Genomic DNA, 23,535 nt, shown 5'->3' on the forward strand with positions numbered 1-23,535 from the left:
TCACCATCATTAGGGTTCTTTGGGCTGAATCTGAGAAATGTCCCCACTGGATTATCTTTCATCCCATTCCTGAAGGATCAAATGCTCCAAGAATTCTCTGCCAAGAACATGGCATAAAGATGAAAAAAAAAACAAGATGCCCAACACATAAAGCAATCACTTACCACTGAATGCTATTGTTAGACCATCAAGATTACATTATCTCAGAGAGGTAACCTGTGCGTTTCTGATTTTTAAAAGGGCCTATGACTGTACTCACTTCCCTAGTTATAAATTTATGTGGGAACTGGGCATGATGAAAATCTGTAAGTGCTTATGGGATAGTACGTGAAGTATATTCACTGCTTAGACAAACGTTAAAGGATAACTTGCCTTTCAGAAATAAGCCAAAAGATGGCTTTGACATCTTTAGCACTCATGCTCCAACTAGCCTGGCTACCTTAAGAGGTCTGCCAGGGCCAGTTAGGGATTCCAGGAATAGTGACCATGACCTGAGAGAGCCAGAGGAATCAGACTGCCACTGACATTCCCGCCTGAATTCCAAATCAAACCCACAGGATCACAGCGCTGACCGCTCCTTCTTCCTCCCATTATGTACAGGTTGCTGAGATGAGTCACATGCTTACTGATGTCTATTTTTTTTTGGAGGAATTAAAGTGGTAGAATTGTGGAGCCCTTCACTTTTGCAAGAAAATATGTTCATTTGCTTACATTTCTCACTCACCATTTTGGAAAAGTGTTCCAAGGAAAATACAAATATTGGGGCTGGGACTTTGGCCTAGTGGTAAAGGGCTTGCCTAGCATTCACAAAAACCCAGGCTCGACTCTTCTGTATCACACATTCAGAAAAAGCCGAAAGTGGTGCTGTGGCTCAACTGGTACAGCTCTAGCCTTGAGAAAACCCAAGGACAGCATCCAGGTCCTGAGTTCAAGCCTCAGGACTGGCCAAGAGGACAAACAAACAAACAAACAAACAAATAAATAAATAAATAAAATACAAACATTGTTGGGCTGATCACTGGTGGTTACTCAGGAGGGTGAGATCTGAGGATCAAGGTTTGAAGCCAGTCCCAGCATGAATGTGAGACTCTTATCTCCAATTAAACACTTTCCCCGGAAAAATCTAAAAAGTGGAGCTGTGATTCAAGTATGGTTTAAGCACACAGGCACAGACAGACAGACACACAAACAGACAGACAGATAGACACACACACACACACACACACACACACACACACACACACACACACACACACACACCGAGTGTGGTTGGGTTGAAAGGGAGAGATAGATAGCAAATAGGCATGGTAACAAAAGTGATTAGAGGGTGGGGAGGAAAGTCTGGTTCACTGGCTTGTTACAGACAAAGACTCCCCTGAGTTCTACATGAGCAAGGTCACACAACAAATTAAGACTGGGTGGAGCCACGAGATAGACATGTTAAGGTGCCAGGTTTACTTCCAGATAAGTTAATGTTTCCCAAAAGAAATGGCCAAGTTTTTTTTCTTGTATTTTTGCAATGCAGATTTCAGTTTGTTTTATAACCTGGTTCTCCCATGTGGTTTACTGGGTTTTCTCCCAATGCATAAAATCTTTCCTTTATTTATGAGATAATGTTAAGCCCAAGGTACTTTTCCACATTAGTTAACAGCGATGTAAACATTGTAAAATTTGCTCTGGCATTAAAATGCTATTATAGCTTATTGTATTCCTTCTCTGTCTCTGTCTCTGTCTCTGTGTCTCTCTCTGTCTCTGTCTCTGTTTCTCTCCCCTTTCTTCCTCTCTTTCACTCTTTCTGATACACCACACACACACACACACACACACACACACACAGCCCTATGTAACTATACTTTTGGCCTTTGTTATGTTGCAAAACACTCAAAAATTCTTCTCTCGTGTTAAATGGTATAAACTGGCAGGCTGGCCAACTTCACGTAAGGCAGTGATTGCAGGAAACATTTGTTAAGGGAGGGGAAGAGAGGAGAAGAGAAGGGAGGGGAGGGTTCAGGATAGGAGGGAAGAGCAGGAGGGAGAAACGTCCTATAAATACACTTTAGAAGTGGTTATTGTGTCTTAGGGTACAAATAAATGGTGTTTACTTCAAAACTCTTGCCTGCCAGTCATATGTTCATCAAATTTAAGCCCTTCTCATTTATTTATATCCTCTGATTCTCTGGACCATTGTGTTTCACTCGGCATTGTGGCAGAATAATCAGTAATGGAGCCCTCAATTTTTAGACTGCATTTTCTTTGCATCAGGCATAGCCATATAACTAAGTGCCGGCCATGCAATAGAAGTGGAAGCATTGTGTGAGAGCTTCTGATAACCTTATTTTGAAGGCAGGTAACATATTTCTTCCATTTCTTTGTTATCTTTTCTTCTTCATGCAGCCTGGAATTGCACACACTGAAGTATAATTCTAGTCCAACAAGCAATCTTGAAAATGGAAACCACCATTAGTGGTCAACTCAGAGGACTCTGTGGAAGAGAGCTCATCTGTTAAATCTGAGCCTCCAAACCTCTGGCTACTTATGCAAGAGAAGAAGAAGCCTCTATCCCATTTCTGCTGCTATTAACCTACATATCTCTTATAGCGGGACTTTCTCTTAAAGGAGAAAACTGTGTAAGTCTGTATGTTCTGAGTCCAGGGTTATCCCAACGCATGCACCATAAGTCACAGCCCTTCTTACTTGTCTCTCCAAAAGTTGTGACCCCAATGTCCACAAACATCTTCAATTCCAGTCTTCACGTGATCAAAAAACTAAAACAAAACAGAACAATTTGGACTACTCGATTAGTCAGTAATTTTCACTCTATCATGCTGAAGTGCTACTGACCTTGGTAGTTTTTGTTTACTTTATTGGAAGCAATAAATAAACCACTTTGTCTTCAGACAAATAGAGGTGTGTGCCATGATAACGTTAGGTGGTCTTTTGAATATCTTGATCACCATGTTGAGTTGGAATTTTGAATAGTCTGAAAGTTGGCAATCATTGTGCAGTAGAGATAGTTTTAAGATGAAGGGAGGACTTTATTGCACTCTGTCTATATAGGAGCTTGCTGGTGTTGTCATGGGTATGTGATTATTTGGTGGTTCATGGAAATGTTGCTTTAATGACTTAAATATATGGGTCTTTTTTACCATTTATGTTGTAATTCTCCATCAATACATACCCGACAGTGGATTTCTTCACTGACAGCTTGCTGCTTCTTATTGGATCTCTTAACATCAAGAAACTCTACCAGTGGTCGGATGGTTATTCCCTTCAAAAAATAAATGAAACAAATTAAGTGAACCTTTATATGAGTTAAAAGACATCAGTAATAACCCATTGTCTGCTGCAGAGACTGAAGAAGGAAAAATGTAACATTTTGCTCATTTTTTAATTCCTTTCCCATAGCTGGCTTATTTTCAAAAGGCTGTGAGCCAATACGAAACAATAGACAAAAAGGATAAAACTGAGAATATCATCGAAGGAAATAATCAAGTTTTATTAGAGTACAACGGAGTTGCTTTCTTGTATTATCCACAGATATTACTTTTTAATTTTTTAATTTGTTAAAGCATTTTAACTGAACTTCTACTGAGTACCTAGCAGGGATATTTGGAACACAAAGGGTAATAGATAAAGTCCCAGCTCTAGGATTTGGGAGCCCAATACAAAGTCAGATCTATGTGAAAGAAGTTACAAAGTAAAGTAGAGGAGGGAGGACAGGGAGAAACACAGGGAGTGTGTCAAGGACCCACTCAGTAGAAATCTTCAGAGAGTTTGGGAGTATCGCCTAGCAGAAATTTCAGACAGCCCAGGACCAGGAGAGGAGAGGGAAAAGGTATGGGTGACGTTCTGGACACATGGAATGTGCAAAATGCTGAGAATTATAAGCCACTGATGAAATCAACGGAAAAAAAAAGAAACTCCTCAACAAAATAAAAGACATCCACTAGAAAGCTACAGGGAGCAGTTCATTTAACAGTGAAACATTTAAAGAAGGGTATTACAGCCAGGAGGCACCAAAGAATGCCTTCCATTTACTATTCAGCACAGTTATATAGGCCCTGCTCAATAACAAAAATGGACAAAGTAAAGGCAGACACAAATGCTGACAGTGAAGTGACAAGTTTTGTTACCAGTGGGTGATCTAGGATCATCTTCAAAATAACAAGCAAGTTTAATCAAGTGATTGATATAAAATCAATATGCCCAATTTAAATGTGAATACATGTATTGTTTGTGTAAAGAATAAAGATCCCATAGCTATAAAAATATAAATAATATATATGAATATATATAAAATATAGTGTAACTAGTATATAATAATATGCTCTGTATGCTATATATATAGAACTAAATATATAAATATTGATATATTCTCTATATATTCATATGTACAAAATTGCATTTATAATTATATAAATTTTGTATATTTATATATTCTATAAGTACATAAACCATCATTAAGTAACTATAAACTAAAATTAAGGATATTTAAAGAATTTGACTTTAACACTGGCATGAACTTCCTGGACAGATAACATTACGATGACATTTCTCTATCAATTAGCATGTATGTGGCATGCAATCCCAAAAATATATTCTTAAAGTTTTTTAACTGAACTTGAGAGGCTGATTTAAAAATTGCTCTGGATGAGTAAATGTAACCAAAAATTTTACAAAAAGGGAAAATGAAGGGAACACACAGATAGAAAATAAACTACCAGTTAATAACTTCAAAATACACATATCTATTGACACCAAAGTCAGGCACATGAAGATGGGTGAACATGTGAAGTGAGCGATGATTTCTGACGTCCATGTTTGGTGAGTAAATGGCCCCTGTCACCTGGATTTAAAGCTACCAGGTTAGGAAAGGTTACTAGATTTTTGTGAGGAAGGTATGTCCCCTGCCATTTGATTTTCACCTTACCCCTCTGCACTCTTTATGTTCTTTTTAATTTTTTTAAATTTATTGTTGGAGTGATGTACAGAGGGTTTACAGTTACATTCATCAGGTAGTGGGTACATTATTTCTTGAACATTGATACCCCTTCCCATGTACTCTTTATGTTCCTGGGGGACATAGCTCTATGGTAAAGCACTTGCCTAACATGTTCAAGTCCCTGGATTCAATTCCCATCTCCACTGGGAAGAAAAGACAAGAAAAGAAAGAAAAGAAAAGAAAAAGGCTTTTTGGCAAATGTAAACACACCCATTTTATTTTGTAGTACTGGGAACTCAGAGACTTCTCCAGTAAGGAGGAAGGCAGGTAATCTATGACATAAGCCACCTCTTAGCCCTTTTGCTTCGTTTAATTTTTTTTTTCAGCGAAGTATTTAATTTTCTGTCTCCCTGACATAAAACACAGTCCTTCTTATAACACCTGCACATCTGGGTTGATGGGCACTCATGACTACTCCAAGCTTTTGGACAGAGATGCCACTTCTCTTGCTTCTTTTCTCCAGGCTACCCTGGAACTGTGAACCTCCATATCTCCATTTCAAGAGAGGCTGAAATCACGACACTCACACCTCTAACCATAGACATATTTTTTTACGAGCAAGGCACTGATTTTTTTGTTGTTGTTCCAACAATTCCACTTTGGGCATTTTTTTAGCGTAAACCTGATTTTAACATTCTAAAGTGTTGACTGATTTTGACCACATTTGGCATAATACACATCTTGTTTTCTATTTGTATTGCAGTCTAGCACTTTGAAATAATGGGAGAAAAAAAGTTTCCCAATCAACACGTGTTCCATAATTTTAATAAAAAATGAGTGCAAACAGAATTTTCACAGATGAATGACTTTACTGAGCTCCAAATTCCATGAAGCCACAAGTTTATTAAGTAGGTCAAGGAAAATAATTGCCCTTTTAAAGCAATCTAGTTTCTTCAGAGGACTCTGTTAGTAATTAACAAGGGAGTCCCCAGTATTTGGAAGGATAGGCCATAAAAATAAATAATAGTATACAAGGCCAGAGCCATCCTGCCAGGAACTCCTTCCAATTCACAAATAATCTAGAAATGAATGAAATAAATGAATAAATCACAACTGAACAATGGAAAGAAACAGAGGTGGCCCACCCTGCCAATCAATTTAAAATCTAATGCACAATCATTCACAACAAATAAAACCCAAGCAACATATTTCTTTTGGAACTTATCTGCAGTTGTCTTGTTGTTGTGTTCAATAGGAATTATTTAATGAACATGGAATTACTCTATCACCCTACCATTATCATTGCATTAACCCATTTATCATAGAGGTGAGTGGAATTTGTATATGCCTTTTCTACTTAACCTGGATGTCTGTTTTTTTTTGGGGGGGGGTATATGTGGATGTGCCAGTAGTGGGGCTTGACAAACTCAGAGCCTGGGTTGCCTCATAGCTTTTTCACTCAAGGATCATTTGACAAGTTCTGAGAGAATTACAAGAGGCAGTGTGATTTTCTTTTTTGTGTTTGTCTTTCTTTTCCTCTCACCAGTGCCTCCCTGTATCCATTAATGTAAGAGCATAAGAAAAATATAAATCTGTTGTCTGGAACCAGTCCAAAGGTCTGCTCTTCAGGAAAAATTAGTTTTGTTTATAAAATTAATACTTAAAAAAGAAGAGGGGAGAGGAGAAACCACCTTATAGTTCTTTGCTGATTTAGTGTGAACTTACCCCAAAACATGAAGACACTACTTTCATTTATTAAAGAAAAGAAAGAAACAGAAGCAGCACTGTCTTTGCCATGCTATGTTATATGTAGTCATTCTCACATTACAAACTTGAACACAGATGTTGTAATCTCAGTCGTACAAGGTGTGTTTGAGAACTGGACAAGTGGAAAGAGCGCTCCACAGGATTCAAGTAGGAACTCCTGGCCCTGGGCTGTGTGGCTTTCTACTCTTAGTAGTACACAATCATGACTTCTGGAAGATCTGCTACCTCCTAAGCCATGTCTTTTTCTTTCCTCCTCTGGTCTCCTTCTTTACTGTTTCTCCCACCATCAAACATGGGGCTTCTATCAGGAAAACAACTGAAATGAAGTCTCTTCAGCAGGTACGCTCATCTGCCCACCTCCTTGCTTTAGCACCTCTACTCCTTTCTCCTTTCCATTGCAACCAGTCAGTGCTCCTGTAAAGATGTACCTCCTTATGCCATGGTCAGTGACCCATTCTCTACTCACATCTTGCCTGAACTTCTTTTGTCCTAGTCCTCTTTTTCTTGAACATGTCTGACCTTCGGTTTGTGGATGAAACTTCCTGACCCATCTTCTCTTCACCATGTTGTACTCAATCTCCCACGATTCACAAGCCTTGTCTGGATCCCTCAATTCCCAACTATTGCTTTAATTCCTTTCTGAAATTATTGTACAACGGGTTGACAATTTAACATGTCTATCCAAGTCACGTCTGTCCTGTTTATCTTGTTCAGAGTCAACCCTACCATTAGTCTTCCTTGTCCCATTGGCTCCCTCCCACCCCCAGACCAGTTTCCCACTTCGCATCTCCTTTATCACATTCACGTCATACTCATACACACACCCACATTCACACACGCTCTGCCTGCCCTCCTTACAATCTCATTTCAGCTTTTGGTATTCGTTTTGTTAGCTTTACTTGATGGAGATTCATTCTCTCGCTAAATCATGCATGTAAGCATATACCTCCACGTGGAATTATACAGGAGGCAAACTTGTATTTAAAATTTACATCTCCCACACTGTCTTCTCCCATAAATTATTGCAATCTCATATCTACCCTTGCCTAGCCAATAGTTCCACTCCAATATATAAGAAGCAAAAATACACACCTAACACGAAACAACCAATTTTCTACCCTTCAAAACTAGTACTTCCTGAGCACTCACTGCTATGTTAAAATTCACCTCTCTTACCTGATTTCTCAGTCAAAAACACTGGGAAGAATCTCTTACTTTTCTTCCCTCATGCTGACTCATTTGCCTTCATCTTTCTATCTTAAATGATTAGAATCATTTGACTGTAGGACTCTATTCTACGAAATTCTACCCAACTATGGCTTGTTAGTTATACGCAGGGCAGGTGTCATTATTGAACCATGCTGTATGACCGACAAGATGAAGGCACATTGTGGGTCTTCCTACTGTGAAACAGAAGGACGTGAGTATGTGGACCTTTAACACAATTTCTTGGTTAAATGTCAAGGTAAGGTAGTTAAGACTTATGAGTATAAGGATACTTTGTATTAGTTAGCATATGTATAACCCTATACATAGTTATATATATTTTTGAAATGTGTTCTTCTTTTGCCTATGCTATGTTTGTTTTGACTGAAAAATATAATTTTATGTCTGACAAACCTAACAGTTAAAAAGCTAGGCTCCAGTGGCTCATATCTATAATCTTAGGTATTCAAAATGCTGAAATCTGATAATGCTCAAAGGTAGCCCATGCAGAAAGTCCCTAAGACTCTTATCTCCAGTTAAATACCAAAAGAGCCAGAGTGGAGCTATGGCTCAAGTGGTAGAACCTTGAGCAAAAATTCTCAGGGATATTGCCAGGCCCTGGCCCTGAGTTCAAGCCTCAGGACCACCCCTCCACACACACCTCTGAGCTTGCACACTATGTCTGATCTTGAATTCCTCCTTTTCTGATATTGCACTGCCTGTGACTACAAATGCACCAAGTTCACGATGTCTGCAGGTGGGTCCTACTTTTGCAGCTGTCTGAGACACACTGTGAAAACGATCATGACTACTTTGGTCTTCCCCCAATGACCTCCTTCCAAGTCACACTAGGCCTGACTCAAATAGAGTTTGGTTCTCGGATCTGAAAGTCTCCACTCTGGAAGGATGGAGAGCAGTCATCAGTGCGGAAGCTCACTAGTCCCTGGCAGGACTCACTGAGGGGAGTGAGAAGAGAGAAAGCAGGCCTGAAAGAGAAGGCAAATCATTCACTCCGCCCTTGGATACTAGGGCAGACTATTCAAATACTCTAGACAAAACGAATTCACTTTACAATGTTGCCCCAGGCAAAGTATTAAAGGGGTGATTTGAATGTCTTGTTAAGCAAAAAGTGCTATAATAAGATGATTGGGAGGGAGGAGGGAAATGGGGACAAAAACATGAGAAGGGGTATCAATGTATGAGAAGTAATGCACCTACTACTTGATGAATGTAACTGTAACCCCTCTATACATTACCCCCACAATAAAATTCAATTTCGAAAATGTACTATAGATTCTGAAGGCAAAAGATGAAGACAGGAAGAGATCCAAATCCACATGGAGAATTCAAACAAAAACCTGCGATGTTAACTCTAACTGAAACGACAGTATGGTTTCTCAACATAGCATTTGATCAGAAGCAGGCTACATGTGCAACAGAGGGCCCATAAGATGACAATGGAGGTGGAAAACTCCTACCAGCTAGGATGTGCAGTCCCAGCAGTTACAACTCCATAGCTCAAGGCAATCTTCATGTGTTATGACGCTGCTGGTATAAACAAACCTGCTGTGCTGCCAGACACATAAAAAGAGAGCTCATACCACGATGTCTAGCACATGACAGGTGACAACAATAATAAACAACTCTATTCCTCCTGCATTTGTTTTTCTTTTCCTCTCTCTCTCTCTCTCTCCCTCTCTCTCTGTATGTATGTGTATTGTAATTGGAGCTTGAGTTCAGGGCCTGAGCTGTGTCCCTTATTTTTTTTATGCACAGTTAACACTCTGCATTTGAGCTACTCCTCCACTTTCAGCTTTTTCCTGGTTAACTAGAGATAAAGGTCTCTTGTATTTGTCTGCACACTGGGATCCTCAGATTTCAGCCTCCTAACAGTTCAGATTATAAATATTAGCTATCAGTCTCCAGCTGTCATTCACTTCTTTTCTATACTGTATGGTTAACCATTATTTTAAGCTGTGCTTAAGTTCACTTATAAAGTGAACTCTAGGTACCTGGAGTTTGGCCTAGTGGTAGAGTGCTTGCCTAGCATGCACGAAGCCCTGGGTTTCATTTCTCAGTACCACATACACAGAAAAAGCTAGAAATGGTGCTGTGGCTCAAGTGGCAGAGCTCTAGTCATGAGAAAGCCCAAGGACAGTGCTTGGGCCCTGAGTTCAAACCCCAGGATTGACAAAAAAAAAGTAAACTCTATTATAGAGTTGTCTTGGGCAGGTACTACAGGACAGATTGCAAAGAAAAGCCTACTTACCATAGGAAGCAACCATTTCTTATAGGTTTTCACTGTCAGGGAACTTGGAGTAGGACAAAATGGAAAAGTGAAAGACAATGACCACCATAGGCCTAGGCTGAGGTGTGCATTTGTGTCTTAATTTAATAACTACAATGAAAAATATTAAGCAAAGAAATAAAAACAGGAAGGAAGGAAGGAAGGGGAAGGAAGGAAGGAAGGAGGGAAGGAAGGAAGGAAGGAAGGAAGGAAGGAAGGAAGGAAGGAAGGAAGGAAGGAAGAAGAAAACCTTAAGGCTAGTTTATGCCACACAGTGTTGATGCACAGTTCACTATACCAATTCCCTTTGTATAGGTGTACTCAATCATGTTCATACAATAGCAAAGTATAATGACATCATTTTCAGAACTTATTCCTGCCATTGGGTGATGCATGACTATACTGTTAACATTACCTGGTAAATAAGTCTTCTTTAAGTGACCAAGTGGCATGGGATAAGTGAAGAGCTGAGTGTATATAGCCCATGCTGGACTCAACTTCTGCTTCACTCAGTTACAAAGGTGTGTTCTGGTGTTAGCAGAAAATAGATTTGCTGTGAAGGAGGTAGCCCTCATCTCCACCTCAGAGGTGAAGACACAATGAGATAACTTGTGTAGAAAAGCCCTGCTCCGAGCACCCAATATATACTCCACGACCAAGAAGGGAATGTCATCATAAAGGTGATTTTTTTCTTTTTAACAAAAACAGTAACAGAAAGTGATCATCTCCTTGATGTAGGCCGAAGTCTCCCAGTCCATCCTTTTACACAGTGGACTCTTCCTGAAGGAGGGCTGAGCAGTTTTGAAGACTTGAAAGAAGAGAACTGTGATACATATATATCATGTATATATGAATATTATACATAATATACATATAAAGTACTAGACACTCATTATTGCCCCAGGATCTCTATCAGGCACTTCTTTCCTGCTTAAAACCAATCTGGTTTGCCTTTTATTGGAAAAATTACTTAAGCTCAGTTTCAGCATTCCTCTTTCTTCATGGAAAAAATAGATGTCTCAGAATTGTTCTCAGGGTTTAAATGAATTCAAATGCAGATTATTCCGATCTGATCTAAGTTCTAACAAAGCATTCTGTGACTATTCACTTGATTTTTTCTTTGCCTTTGCCTATTATTATTACTATTATTATTATTATTATTATTATTTGGGGGGCTGCCTTTTCTCCTCCTTAAGCTTGGAGGCTTCCTCAGGAACCAGTCCTTGCTCGTTATGTATTTATTTGTGTTTTAGTATCTTTGATATGTGTGTTCACTCCCCCAGCAAGCGCATCTGATTTCATGACTTCACATACCATTCTGATGATTGCCTTCTCAGTTTCAGGCTCTTAATATTTACCCCTTCAGCATTTCTACTGCAGGGCTCATTGAGAAGATGGATAACTGAACTTCTAACTTCCCTTCCTCCATCTGCTCCTCCAGGTCTACCCTTCTTAGACCACAGCCCCTGATATCACCTATGCCTCATCCTTCCTCACATCTGTATCTGACCTCTGACATCTGTATCTACCTCCAAATGGCTGCTAGGTTCTCCACTTCTCACACATTCTTCTCCCACCACCAGAGTCTGCCTGATGTCTGCCTTGGAATCCACCATAGTCTCTCATTTCGTTCCTTTCTTTCTACCTGTTTTCAACATGTAACCCGGTGTGATCCATCTATAAAGTACATCAGAACACATCAAGCTTCTGCACAAAACCTTCCAATGGCTTCCCCTTCTCTTGGAGAAGAGTTGAGCTAATTAGAACCGTCCTTCTCAGTCCTGTCTAATGTAGGATTCCAGAATCTCTTTCATGCTCTGTCATCTCCAGGCATGATATCCTATCTGTTCTTTATTTCACAGCCTCTTGCTTTCTATACTATACTCATTATGCTTTTTTTGTCTCAGAGTTTGTCACCTTGCTAAGATGTGAGTTCTGTGGAAACAATGATCTTTTTATGTTCTTTTCATAAATTTTAAAAGAAGGGCATGACATATAATAGAAGTCCAATAAATATTTGCTAAATGAATACCCTCCAGATATAATCTCCTGAGAACTAGTGTACTAATTAACTTGAAAAATGCAACAGTGAACGTACTGCTAGCCAAGAGTGAGCTCGGCTCGCCCATTCCTGTAATCCACGGGGGTGTACCCTGTCAGTCAGCTCCCATCAAATGGCTGTTAGGAGTTCACTGCGCACAACAAACATTTAACAAGCACACGTATTAGGTCAGAGAGCAAGGCAAATGACGAGGATTAGCAAGTGCAGTGCACAAGGTTCCAGTGGTAAGCTTAGCTCACCTCGCTGAGTTTCCTTAAATAACAATTCCTCTGCTCAGGCCAAGTGACCAAATTGGACTCTCATAGCACCCAGGACAAACCAATGACATGAAGTCAGACCGGAAGTATCATTTTCCCTACTCCCAGGACTACTACAGCCTAAACACATCTTTGCCACTTTGCCTCTTGTCAACAGAATTCTTCAGGATAGTCTCAGAGACAGTCTTTCCTTCTGGGAGAGAGTATTTTCTCCGAGAAAAAGCTCCACTCACCAGGATAAAGACAGTGAAGAATATGACGACAATGGCAGCCGTGATGAACAGCTTCTTCCGAGGAAACACAGTGGCAGGAAGGAGAAACACCAGGGAGAAACAGATGGCACCCCGGAGTCCTCCATATGCAATGATGAACTGGTCTTTGAAGGTCAGGGGAATGGTCCGGAACCAGTTAATAACCTGAGTCAGAACAAAGACACCTACAAAGACACACGCAAGAGAAAATAGACTGTGTAAGGCAAGAAGGTGAGCACGTGAAGAGCTCTGCCTTGTACGTCTTAAACAGGGAAAAGTGTTTGAGAATATGCCCTAAGGCTTCTCCCCTTCTCCTACGTCTTATTAACACTGCTAAGTCTTACAGTCTTGACTATTATTGTTCCGGAATAACAAGGTTTTATCTATTGGAATGAGAGACCCTAAGTGAGAGGCTTTGATTTACAACAAAGGTATGCAGAAATCTAGAAAGAAAAGAATGCATAAGGAAGGATGAGAAATGGAGGAGAGGGAGAAGATGAAGGAGATAAGGAAGGAGAATGAATGGAAAAGGAGAGAAGAGAAGGAAAAGGGGCAAGAGGAAGAAGAAGAAGAGGGGAAGAAGAGAAGAAATGGAGGTGAAGAGAGAGAGAGAGGAAAGAGAGAGAGAGAGAGAGAGAGAGAGAGAGAGAGAGAGAGAGAGAGAGAGAGAGAGAGAGAAAAGAAAGAGTAGGAAAAGAATTGGAGGAAGAAGAAAAGGAGAAGCAGAAAAGAAGGAAGACATAGAGGATCAAGCAGCCACTGCACAACAAGAGCGTCTAGAGGAAGAGAACTTGACTGAGTGTTAGGGTCACTCAATGATCATTAACAAGGGCTCCTTACCCATTGCTCTCCAGATCAGACAGAAAGCCAGTGTGAAACAGACAAAGGCCCAGTTCCATTCATGATTCTTTCCAACAGTAGACACTCCCATGAAAATGAAAATCAGGGTCTCACTGACACTGCTCAACATCTTCATGAAGTACTTGATGGTCGTGTAGGACTTCTGAGATACGTTTTCTTCCACGTATTTATTCATAGTCATGGCACAAGCTGTGATTCTGAAAGGGAAGATACATGACAATGGCCCTAATCTGAATAGCAGACACAGATCCTAAAGCCTAAATTATACCTCCACTCTCCCAGCTATAACTACAACATACTGGACTGCACTTTATACCTGCATGTGATCTGTGTATAAACATTGTAGATCTTACTGAATGTGCAGGTCTTCCTTCATGCCAGCGCTGGGATGACCCGGCCTCATCCAGGTCTCTAACCCCTCATCTTTACAGGTGTTTCTGTTAGAAACAGATCCATGTTTCCAACATTAGTTTTGCATAGAGAATGCAAATAACACCAGTCCCAAATAAAAATGAAATGGGCTATTTTCCTAGAAAACAATCTTTTCTCCTATCTCTACTACATTATTTTCTTCTTGAAAAATCCTAAGTTACTGCATAAAATATTAAACTTAAAACTGGAGTGTCATTGGGCTTCTCTCCTCTGTTATGTCCCCTTGATGGGCTCCTCTCTGTACCACTGGGACTGGGTGTCAATTGTTTCAGTTCTTCATGTCCTATGTCTCTTGGAACTGCTCATTCTTGGTTTGCTTTGCTCTGGGTTCCTTAGTTCTGTGTCTCATTCCTCTTTATCTTTTCATGAATTTACTTATGCATTTAAAAAATAGAAGTCACCTCCAAAAATTGCTAAAAGAAATCTCTTTGCTTGTCTTCTCTACCATTTACTTATAAAATTTGAGGACCTCAGAATGCTTTATTTCCACTCTCATAATCACTGTTCCCATGAGGTATCTTTGCACACCTGGACAAAAATGGAGCATACACGATACACTGGGTACTGTAAGATCCTCACAGCATCCCTTCAGCACATAGTCATTGCTTTACCTGCTGCCCTCTCTCCACCTGGCATACACCACATGCTCCTACCTGCCATGTGCCCGATGTGCTCTCATGCCTGAACATCTTCTCTGGGCTCAAAAGTTCTTCTCTGCCCAGAATGTCATCCCCAAACCACTCTCATGCCACTCACTAAGGGAAGTTTAGTATGAGTTGGGTGACAAGTCTCTAGTTCCCCCAATGGAGAGGGGTTCTTCTTATAAAGAATCAAAGGAACTTCAGTATTAGCAGGTGGCACCGGAGGAGGGAATTTAAATAAGTGACTCCACCTTCCATTGAGTGAAAATCAAGCCATAAACCAACATCCAGGAGGCATGACTGATCTGTAATGACTCCCACACTCTCCCATCTCTAGAACTGAAATGACACAACATGCTGTACTCCCTCCCCCACCCCCAAACACACCTTACTCTCCCTGGGGTCCTACCTCTTCCCAGAGATTTCTGTTATCTTAAGGAAACCTTCCTACTGTAAGGAGAATAGACAGGAAGAACCAGGCAAACGGTGTCCTCTGAGTTAAGACCTAATGGGTCACCAGAGACAAACTTTATTACAAGAAGCATAGTTATCTTTCAAATAGAAGAGATGTATATTTATTTCTGTGCCACCTATTAAAACAAAACAAATTCCACCAATGCAAGTGGAACCTAGCTATGCTATCACAGCCACGCTTTCACAGCCACAGAACAAGCAGATGTTTCTTTTATATTTATAAGAGTGCTGAACACATGATTTATGTGGTTTCTGAGAGAACCAGTGGCCTCATGAAGAGTGCTAATAAAAATGAAACAGCCATAAACATGTGGTTAAATCCTTTGAATTGCTGAGGGCTTATACAATATGAGTGCATGTTATAGTCCCTTTGCTGCAGGCTTAGAACTGTGTGAACACTTTGTATGGATTACCTCTCTTAAACCAGTATATGATGCAAGTTCAAGTATCATTCCCATCATTACAAACTGGAGAACAAAGGCAGATAGAGGTTCAGTTACTCAAGTTTACACAGCCAGTAAACAGTAGGGCCAGGTGTTAATCCACAGAGTCTGATTCAAAACCAGCAGTGTTGTAAATCTAACCCTTCCTTGTTTGCACTTCTCAGTGAGCCCAGGGGTCTCTAATGGAAAAGGACATGTCTCTTCCCTGTTGACCCCAGCCTCATCCATTCTCAGTTTTTGTTTCCTGTGGCTGCTGAAAGAAATAGCACATGTTTAGTAGCTTCAAATTTCAAGGAATCATCTTAGAAAACCAGAAGTTAGAAGTTCAAAGTCATCTTCTAGGGCTGTGTGCCTTCAGGGAGCTCTCAGGAAGAATTTGTTCCTCCTCTGTTCTAATTTGTAAAGGTTGCTTACATTGCTTGGCATTGAGTCCATATCACTCTACTCTCCTGGGAACACATCTCCTCCTCCCTCTCATAAGGATCATGGGATCACATCCAATCCATCTGGAGAATCCAGTGCAAACTCCTCTCTTACGAGCCTGAGTAAGCCAGGCACTGTGCCCAATGCCTGTAACCTTAGCTACTCAGGAAACTGAGCTCTGGGGATCTTAGTTTAAAGCTAGACCAGTAGCAAAGTCCATGAGACTCATCTAGTCAAGTCCATGAGACACTTAACTACTGCAAATTCAGAAACAGAGTTGTGGCTCATCCTTGAGTGAAAAAGCTGAAGTACACCTGCTCAGCTATGTTCATCTCTGCACTATTCACAATAGCCAAGCAATAGAAACTATCTAGATGCCCAACTGCAGATGAATGGTTACAAAATATGTGATATATATGTATATATATACATACAATGGAATTCTACATAGCCAACAGATAAGATAAAATAATGGCAATCGCGGGGAAATGGATGAATCTAGAGCGAATCATGTTGAGTGAGACAAGTCAAGACCTAAGGAACAAAAGGCCCATGGTATCCTTAATATGTGGCTATTAGATCCAAACAGTACAAGAGCGATGACTCAATATTTGCGGGCCCAATGCTATGGTCATGATATTGGAAATATAAACACAGCTATATAGACATAAAAATGTATGCCTCTATAGACATAATGTTTTATTACATAGATTAATATGTATCTTTGACATACAAACCCTCAGCCTAATTTTGATTATGTTCTAAAAATCTAAGTGCCAGTGATTGTATATAGAGATTCCCTTCTTGAATACTTGTTTGTTAAACACGTCATTTGAAATATGATGTAAAATCAATGTTAATATTTTTTTTTGCCTGTCTTGGGGCCTGAACTCAGGGCCTGAGCACTTTCCTTGGACACTTCTTGCTCAAGGCTAGTACTCTGCCACTTGAGCCACAGCGCCAGCCAGTCTTTTCTGAGTACATGGTACTGAGGAATTGAACCCAGGGATTCATGCATGCTAGGAGAGTACTCAACCACTAGGCTACACTCCTGGCCCTAATAAATTCTACAATAAAAAAAGAAAAAGCTAAAGGACATTGTCTAGGCCCTAAGTTCAAGCCCCAATACTTGCAAACACACACCCTCTCAAACCAGAAAGGCTGATATAATCTCACCTGCAAAGTGCTTTTTGCCCCATAAGAAAAGCTCGTAACAGGCTCTGTGAATTAGGATATACACATTTTATTGGATCCTGATTAAATTACATCTCAGAAAATGTTTATCTTTTTAGACTATGGACCAACTATTCAAAACAGGACTGTTAGAAAGTAGCATCTCACATGATTGAGCGGGGTTTGGGGAAGGGAAAGTAGGAGAGAAGCATGAAAAGGAATATCATTAGTCTTTCCCTGATGAATGTAACTGTAACCCCTCTACACATCACCCAAACAATAAAATACAAGTGGTTTATTTATTTTTTAGAAAAAGAAAGTAGTGCTGGGCATGGTGGCTCTCGCCTATAATCCTAGCTACTCTGGAGGCTGAGATCTGAGGATCAAGGTTCAAAGCCAGCCCAGCACTAATGACCTTGACACTCTTATCTCCAATTAATCTTTAAAAAATGAGAAGTGGGGATGTGGCTCAGGATCAACGCCTAGGCCCAGAGGTAGGGTGGTAGCCTTGAGCTGAAGAGCTCAGGGATAGTGCCCAGGCCCAGTGTTCAAACCCCATGACCCCCAAGAAAAGAAAAAGAAAAGAAGTAGTTTCTCACAATAAAAACTAAGGAGAATAAAACATCATATTAAATAACTTACATATTGGAATTGTAACATGTTTTATTAATGGAAGATGTTCACAGCAACAAAAACTAAAGAGACTTTGTTAAATGTTGAGTGAAGAAAATTTGTAACAAACATAATTTGTAATGTCCATAATGTTTCCTGAAATGCCCTAATTCTGCTACAAAAGATACTTCAAGAGGTTCTATTAGGAAATATTTAAGGCCATACACATATGGAGAATAACGAGAACCAAAGAACAAATTAGCCAGCCTTTTTTCTCGAGTTGGTTCTTCAAACTGCCACTTGAGCCACAGAAATAGCCAGAAGTGGAGCTGTGGCTCAAGTGATAGAGCACTAGCCTTGAGAGAGCCCAAGGACTGTTCTTAGGCCCTAAGCGCAAGCCCCAGGACTGACCAAAAAGAAAGAAAGAAAAAAACAAAGATAAGACCTGGAGAATAAATACTCTGTAAATGTGCTAAAACATTCCCCTCGGAAAACAAGTCCCTATTGTTCACTGGAACCATTCAGACAAACAATCTCTAGTTCATTTTGTGATCAATGAATCCAAATGCATCCATCAGAAGTGACTGAGGACATGTTTGGGGTAGGAATAATACATGAATTAATGTTGTGCGACTGTTTGGAGTCCATTTCCATTGTTTTATATTGTAAATGTGACCTGGAGAGATGCTAATGTTATACAGACACTCAGCATCTGTGATACTTACTCACATTACTTCACAGGGAAGAGTACCCTGGGACACGGGGCAGGGGGTACCACAGACGCAGCACACAAGAATTACCCCTACTCAGAAAAAGTGTTTATTGTCCATTTACAGCAACAGTGCACGGTAGGGACTGGGAACAAATATTCAAATGTTTGCAATTTGGTCGATCATGGGAATTTTGTGCACGTAGCCATTCAGGCAAAGGCCTGGAGAGATTTCCACTGCAAAGAAACTTTGTTGTAGTATACTATAAGCAGAAGTCAGACCACTTCATTTTAACACTGTCATAAGCACACGAAATTAGAAATGATGTAATCTCTTTCTATAGAGGGGCATAGGTATATCAGTGCCCCAAGAACAGAGAACAATACAAATGTCTCAATCCTCTTGAGAACTTTACTTCTAGAGCTTAAAGCCTTCACCATCACGGCAAATTTGATTTCTCTTTATTTTTCCAGAAGAGTCACAAGATGCTTCTAGAGCTAAGACACTTCTATGTTTTAGGCCAGTACGAGACGGTCATGAGCTTTCCAGGAGCAGTGTCATGTTACAGCACATCGCAGTAGCATCACAAGCAAAGACAAATGAAACCACACTTGGAGCCTTCAGCTTCTAATCCTTAGTATATAACATCAACATATTAATGTCCACACCATTATTTATAACTGCCTACATAGAGTGTATATATTTTAGAAAACACCTGCCAAGTTCCCTTCAAAATAAAAATTACTGGCCTGTACTATTCATAATATGATCTTACATTTGTTACATGATGTGTCTGATCCATTTTTCCCTTTCCATGCAAGTCTCTCTTTCATAATCTCTATATGAGTTAATAAGATTGTAAACCACAAACTAATATCAACCATCGTTTTCTGAGCTTCTACTCTGGCCAAATCCCATGTGAAGATCTAGGAATATGAAAACAAGTAAGACACAATTTCAACCTTGAAGAATATGCAATCTAAGGGAAGAAATTGTCAGCACTCAACACTACAGGTGATCGTGATAAGGAATGGAAAGGATGCTTTGAACTCCCGAGAAGGAAACTGTTACTTTTCTCACAAAAGTGGGGACATCAATACAAAATCCTCTGTGATGAGAACAGTCTGCCAAGTAAGAAAAATAAGATGGAAGTGTCCCCTTTCAGGATTCACAGGTATCTGGTTCTGGTCCTTCAGTAGAGACCAAAATCCAGGGATACACAGTCTTCACATAGGAACTGAACCAATCCCCCTGCATTATCTCCCTTATCTAGATGATTTATGCCATCTAATACCATGTAAACAGTTGCATTTGGGGAATATTGTATATAGGGAATTATGACAAGGAAATTCTATACATCTTTAGTACAGGTAAAAAAAAAATTGGATGCTAGAACTAGGGTTTGAACCTAAGGCCTGGGCAATGTTCATGAGTTTCTTTTTGTTCTAGGTTAACACTCTATCATTCTGAGCCACAGCATAACTTCCAATTTTTTTCTGTTTATGTGGTACTGGGGAATAGAACCTAGGGCTTTCGTGAAGGCTAGGCAAGCACTCTACATTCCTAGTCACTATGGGTCAAATTTTTTTGCCCAAATATTTTTGGTTTGCAGTTTGTCTGTAGGATAAATTGTACTTTGATTATACAATTATCCAATATCTTGTTCTTTCTAGCTCCTCCAAACCCAAGAAGAAACTTCATTAGGAAAAACAAAAGTATCTTCCATAGGTAGTATCATGTCTGACACATCATTTTGATATTATAAAGAAATATTGCTACTGGGAATGGCCTTATAATATGAACAGATTTGTAATTTGGGAAGAAAATTCTTAAGGGCATGCAGAGGACAGATTTGAAAGGAAATAAATCTGGAGGATAAAGATAGTTTGTTTCTTGCGATAGTTTTTTTGACATTGTTTTCCAAAATCTCTCTCAACACCTGGTATATAATGTATCAAAGCATACCATGTTTTGACAGGTGTTGGGTTACCTTCTGTGGATCTACATGGAGGTCAGGCATGTATAGAATTCACTGGCTCATTCTACTTTGTTATTATCATGCCCTGCTTTAACATAAATGTATAGTGATTATCACCAATTTAGAGATGGTGAGGCAAAAGCACTGTAATTAGTGGCTTTTGTGCTCACCAGCAATTGTGGTTTCCTGCATCCCCATATCATTCAAAATACAGCATAGACAAAAATCAAGCCAGCTAATACTAGCTCCACAGACTCTTAAGAGGAGAAAAACAACAGACTTTCTATTTTGATAATCTGTTATTTGACTACCTTCCAAATAGAAAATTTCACCAAATAAATTTTTAAATAGTACTCCATCAGACCATTCAGTGAAGCCAGGCTTCTATAGATACTCATTTCCCTTCAATCAGAATGAATATTTAGGAAGAACATGGTCTAGCATTTATTTCGGCTCAGCATGGTTCTATGCCTATCTTTGCTGCCAAGTTCATGTTCATTAGTTTTCTTTTTTCTTTTTTCCAGAGTCCTAAGTGCGTGACCTTTAGAGCCAAAAGGACCAAGTATCAATGTTGAAGATGAGGAGAGTTTGGATTATGAAGAATACATTACAAATGTACACACATTCTTTCTTTGCATACAACCATATGGAGAAGAGGCTGTGCTCATTATTTCAGTTTATAGATACTTTTTTAAAGAAGGAAAGGTGAAACTTCTAATTTTTTTCCTCATTAGTGTTAGGAGACTCTTCCTGGAATCTGGAGTGCTTAGAGGGAGTTAGGCTGACAGAATGCTGCAAAAATCATCTGTTCTCATTGCCAATCTGCTTATGTTTAATAAGGACAAAATTATAGGACATTTTCAATTTAAATAATAGTTATATATTTTCAATTAAAATTTTGCAAAATACAAAGCCAAGCCTGGTGCCAAGCATTGACAAAGTTTTCTCTGTGTTAATTAAAGCCAGATCTTTTTGGTGACTAAGGGTATACTGCATATTCTCAGAATAAAGTAGTCATTCATGTGAGGTAAATGAATTATTTCAGGGCATGAATTTACTATATAGAGAACTGCTTCTTCCAGGAAACCCGACAAGCAAGAGAAAGTGAGTTTGACATATGAGAAAATGCAAGTGAAAGTGTTTACAAAGGAAGACCCAAGCATAAAAAAGTGGGAAAAAATCTTCTTTAAAATATCATAAATAGGGCTGGGAGTTTGGCCTAGTGGTAGAGTGCTTGCCTAACATGCACAAAGACCCAGGTTTGATTCCTCTGTACCACATACATAGAAAAAAGCCAGAAGTGGTGCTGAGGCTCAAGGAGTAGAGAGCTCTAGCCTTGAGAAAGTCCAAGGACAGTGCTCAGACCCTGAGCTCAAGCCCAGGACTGGCAAAAAATAAAATAAAATAAATAAAATACCATAAGTGAAATAAGAAAATTCAAACTTGCATAAAAACTGGTTTATTCTTATAGGGATCTCCATTTCAATGAAACCCACATCTTCTTTTTGTCCTTTTGAAACTCTTTCAATTCAACCAATATTTATATATCAATTTTTTGGAACCTAAAGGAGTGGCAATTTTGGGCAGAGAAAAGAATCACAGCTCATTGTCCAAAGTGTAACCGCATGCAAGATAGCATAGGACCCATGGGGTTTGCTGACTATAGTTGGGGAGTGTTGAGAAAGGCTTCAGAGAAGAGGGAAGACTTGGAGAACTTCCAACTCCTGGTATATATTGGGACCTAGATATGAGAAACCACTATCCAATATTGCTGTACCAAATACACACACATTTATTATTATTATTATTATTATTATTATTATTATTATTATTATTATTACTTTAGGGTTCTTCATGGGTTCTGGGAACACCCACATGACTTGTTTCTGGATTTACTTTTTGTCAGTCGTGGGGCTTGAACTCTGGGCCTGGGTGTTGCCACTGAGCTCTTCCCTTCGGCTCACGGCTAACGCCCTACCCCTTGAGCTACAGTGCCAATTGTGGTTTTCTAATGGTTAATTGGATCTAAGAGTCTCTCGGACTACAGTGGCTTTGACCCACGATCCTCGGAGCTCAGCCTCCTAAGTAGCTGGGATTTCAAGCATGAGCCACTGTGCCCTGAACTTTCTGGATGTTCTTAAACAATTAACATGTATATTAAAACAGTGTGGTCTGTGGACCCCATGATGATTAAAATTTTCTGAAGAAATGTCAATGCCTGGCCTGGGCCCTACCCATAACCTTGGAAAATCAGAATCACTGATTCAGGAATAGCATTTCTAAGTGATTGCTATGTAAATCTATGTTGGGATAAAACAAGTGAGATTTATGCAATGGGCTCCATGGAGAAAAAAATGCTAAAAGCATGTAAGTTTATTTAAATGTTATTGAAGGGTGAACATAAAGCTAATATGGGATACGCGTTAAAATTTTATTTTCTTTAAGTAGTTGTACAGAGGGTTTCATTTCAATGTATCATTTTTAGGAGTACAGTGCCCCTTTCATCATTCTCCCCCATCTTTCCCAGCCTTACCTATCTCCTCAAATTTCCTAATTCAGCTTTTACATACATATTGAGTATTATGTCTGCATTCTCCCAACATTACTCTCTTCATTTGTCTGCCCTTACCCCGTGAATTCTACCTCCCCTGATACAATAATTTCCAGTTTCTTAGTATTCATTTTGTCAGGTTTAAGTTAGTTATTCAAAGAAGTGATACCACTCGAATCCTCCCCTGCATGTACAATCCTCCAGTTGATATGTGTGTGCACATATGCACACGACCCTGTACATATTTACATATATGGTTGCAATTTAGATATAACTTGCACATATGAGAGAAAACATGCATTCTTTGTTTCTCTGAATCTGCTTCCTTGACATTTTTTTCCACGTCTATCCATTTTCCTGCAAAGGACATAATCCCATTTTTCCTGACATATGAATAAAAACAGATGAAACTGCTATGGAAAGCCGTTTGGAGATGCCTCAAAAAATAAGAATAGGACTTTGAAT

The 23,535-nt window shown here is 39.5% G+C and overlaps 1 protein-coding gene across 1 annotated transcript in view; it reads right to left on the reverse strand.

The window, feature by feature from the left end:
* Positions 1-23,535, reverse strand: part of Slc9a2 (solute carrier family 9 member A2) — a 98,331-nt gene that overhangs the window by 17,266 nt on the left and 57,530 nt on the right. The window contains exons 4-7 of the mRNA XM_090336297.1: positions 13,613-13,830; positions 12,755-12,957; positions 3,179-3,268; positions 2,695-2,765 (exon numbers count right to left, since the gene is read on the reverse strand). Coding sequence (XP_090192423.1) covers positions 2,695-2,765; positions 3,179-3,268; positions 12,755-12,957; positions 13,613-13,830 — 582 coding nt within the window. The remainder of the gene's footprint in view (positions 1-2,694; positions 2,766-3,178; positions 3,269-12,754; positions 12,958-13,612; positions 13,831-23,535) is intronic.

The sequence above is a fragment of the Megascapheus bottae genome, chromosome 7 (assembly GCF_031878675.1).
Source record: "Megascapheus bottae isolate mThoBot1 chromosome 7, mThoBot2.hap1, whole genome shotgun sequence".
Taxonomy (NCBI): Eukaryota; Metazoa; Chordata; class Mammalia; order Rodentia; family Geomyidae; genus Megascapheus; species Megascapheus bottae.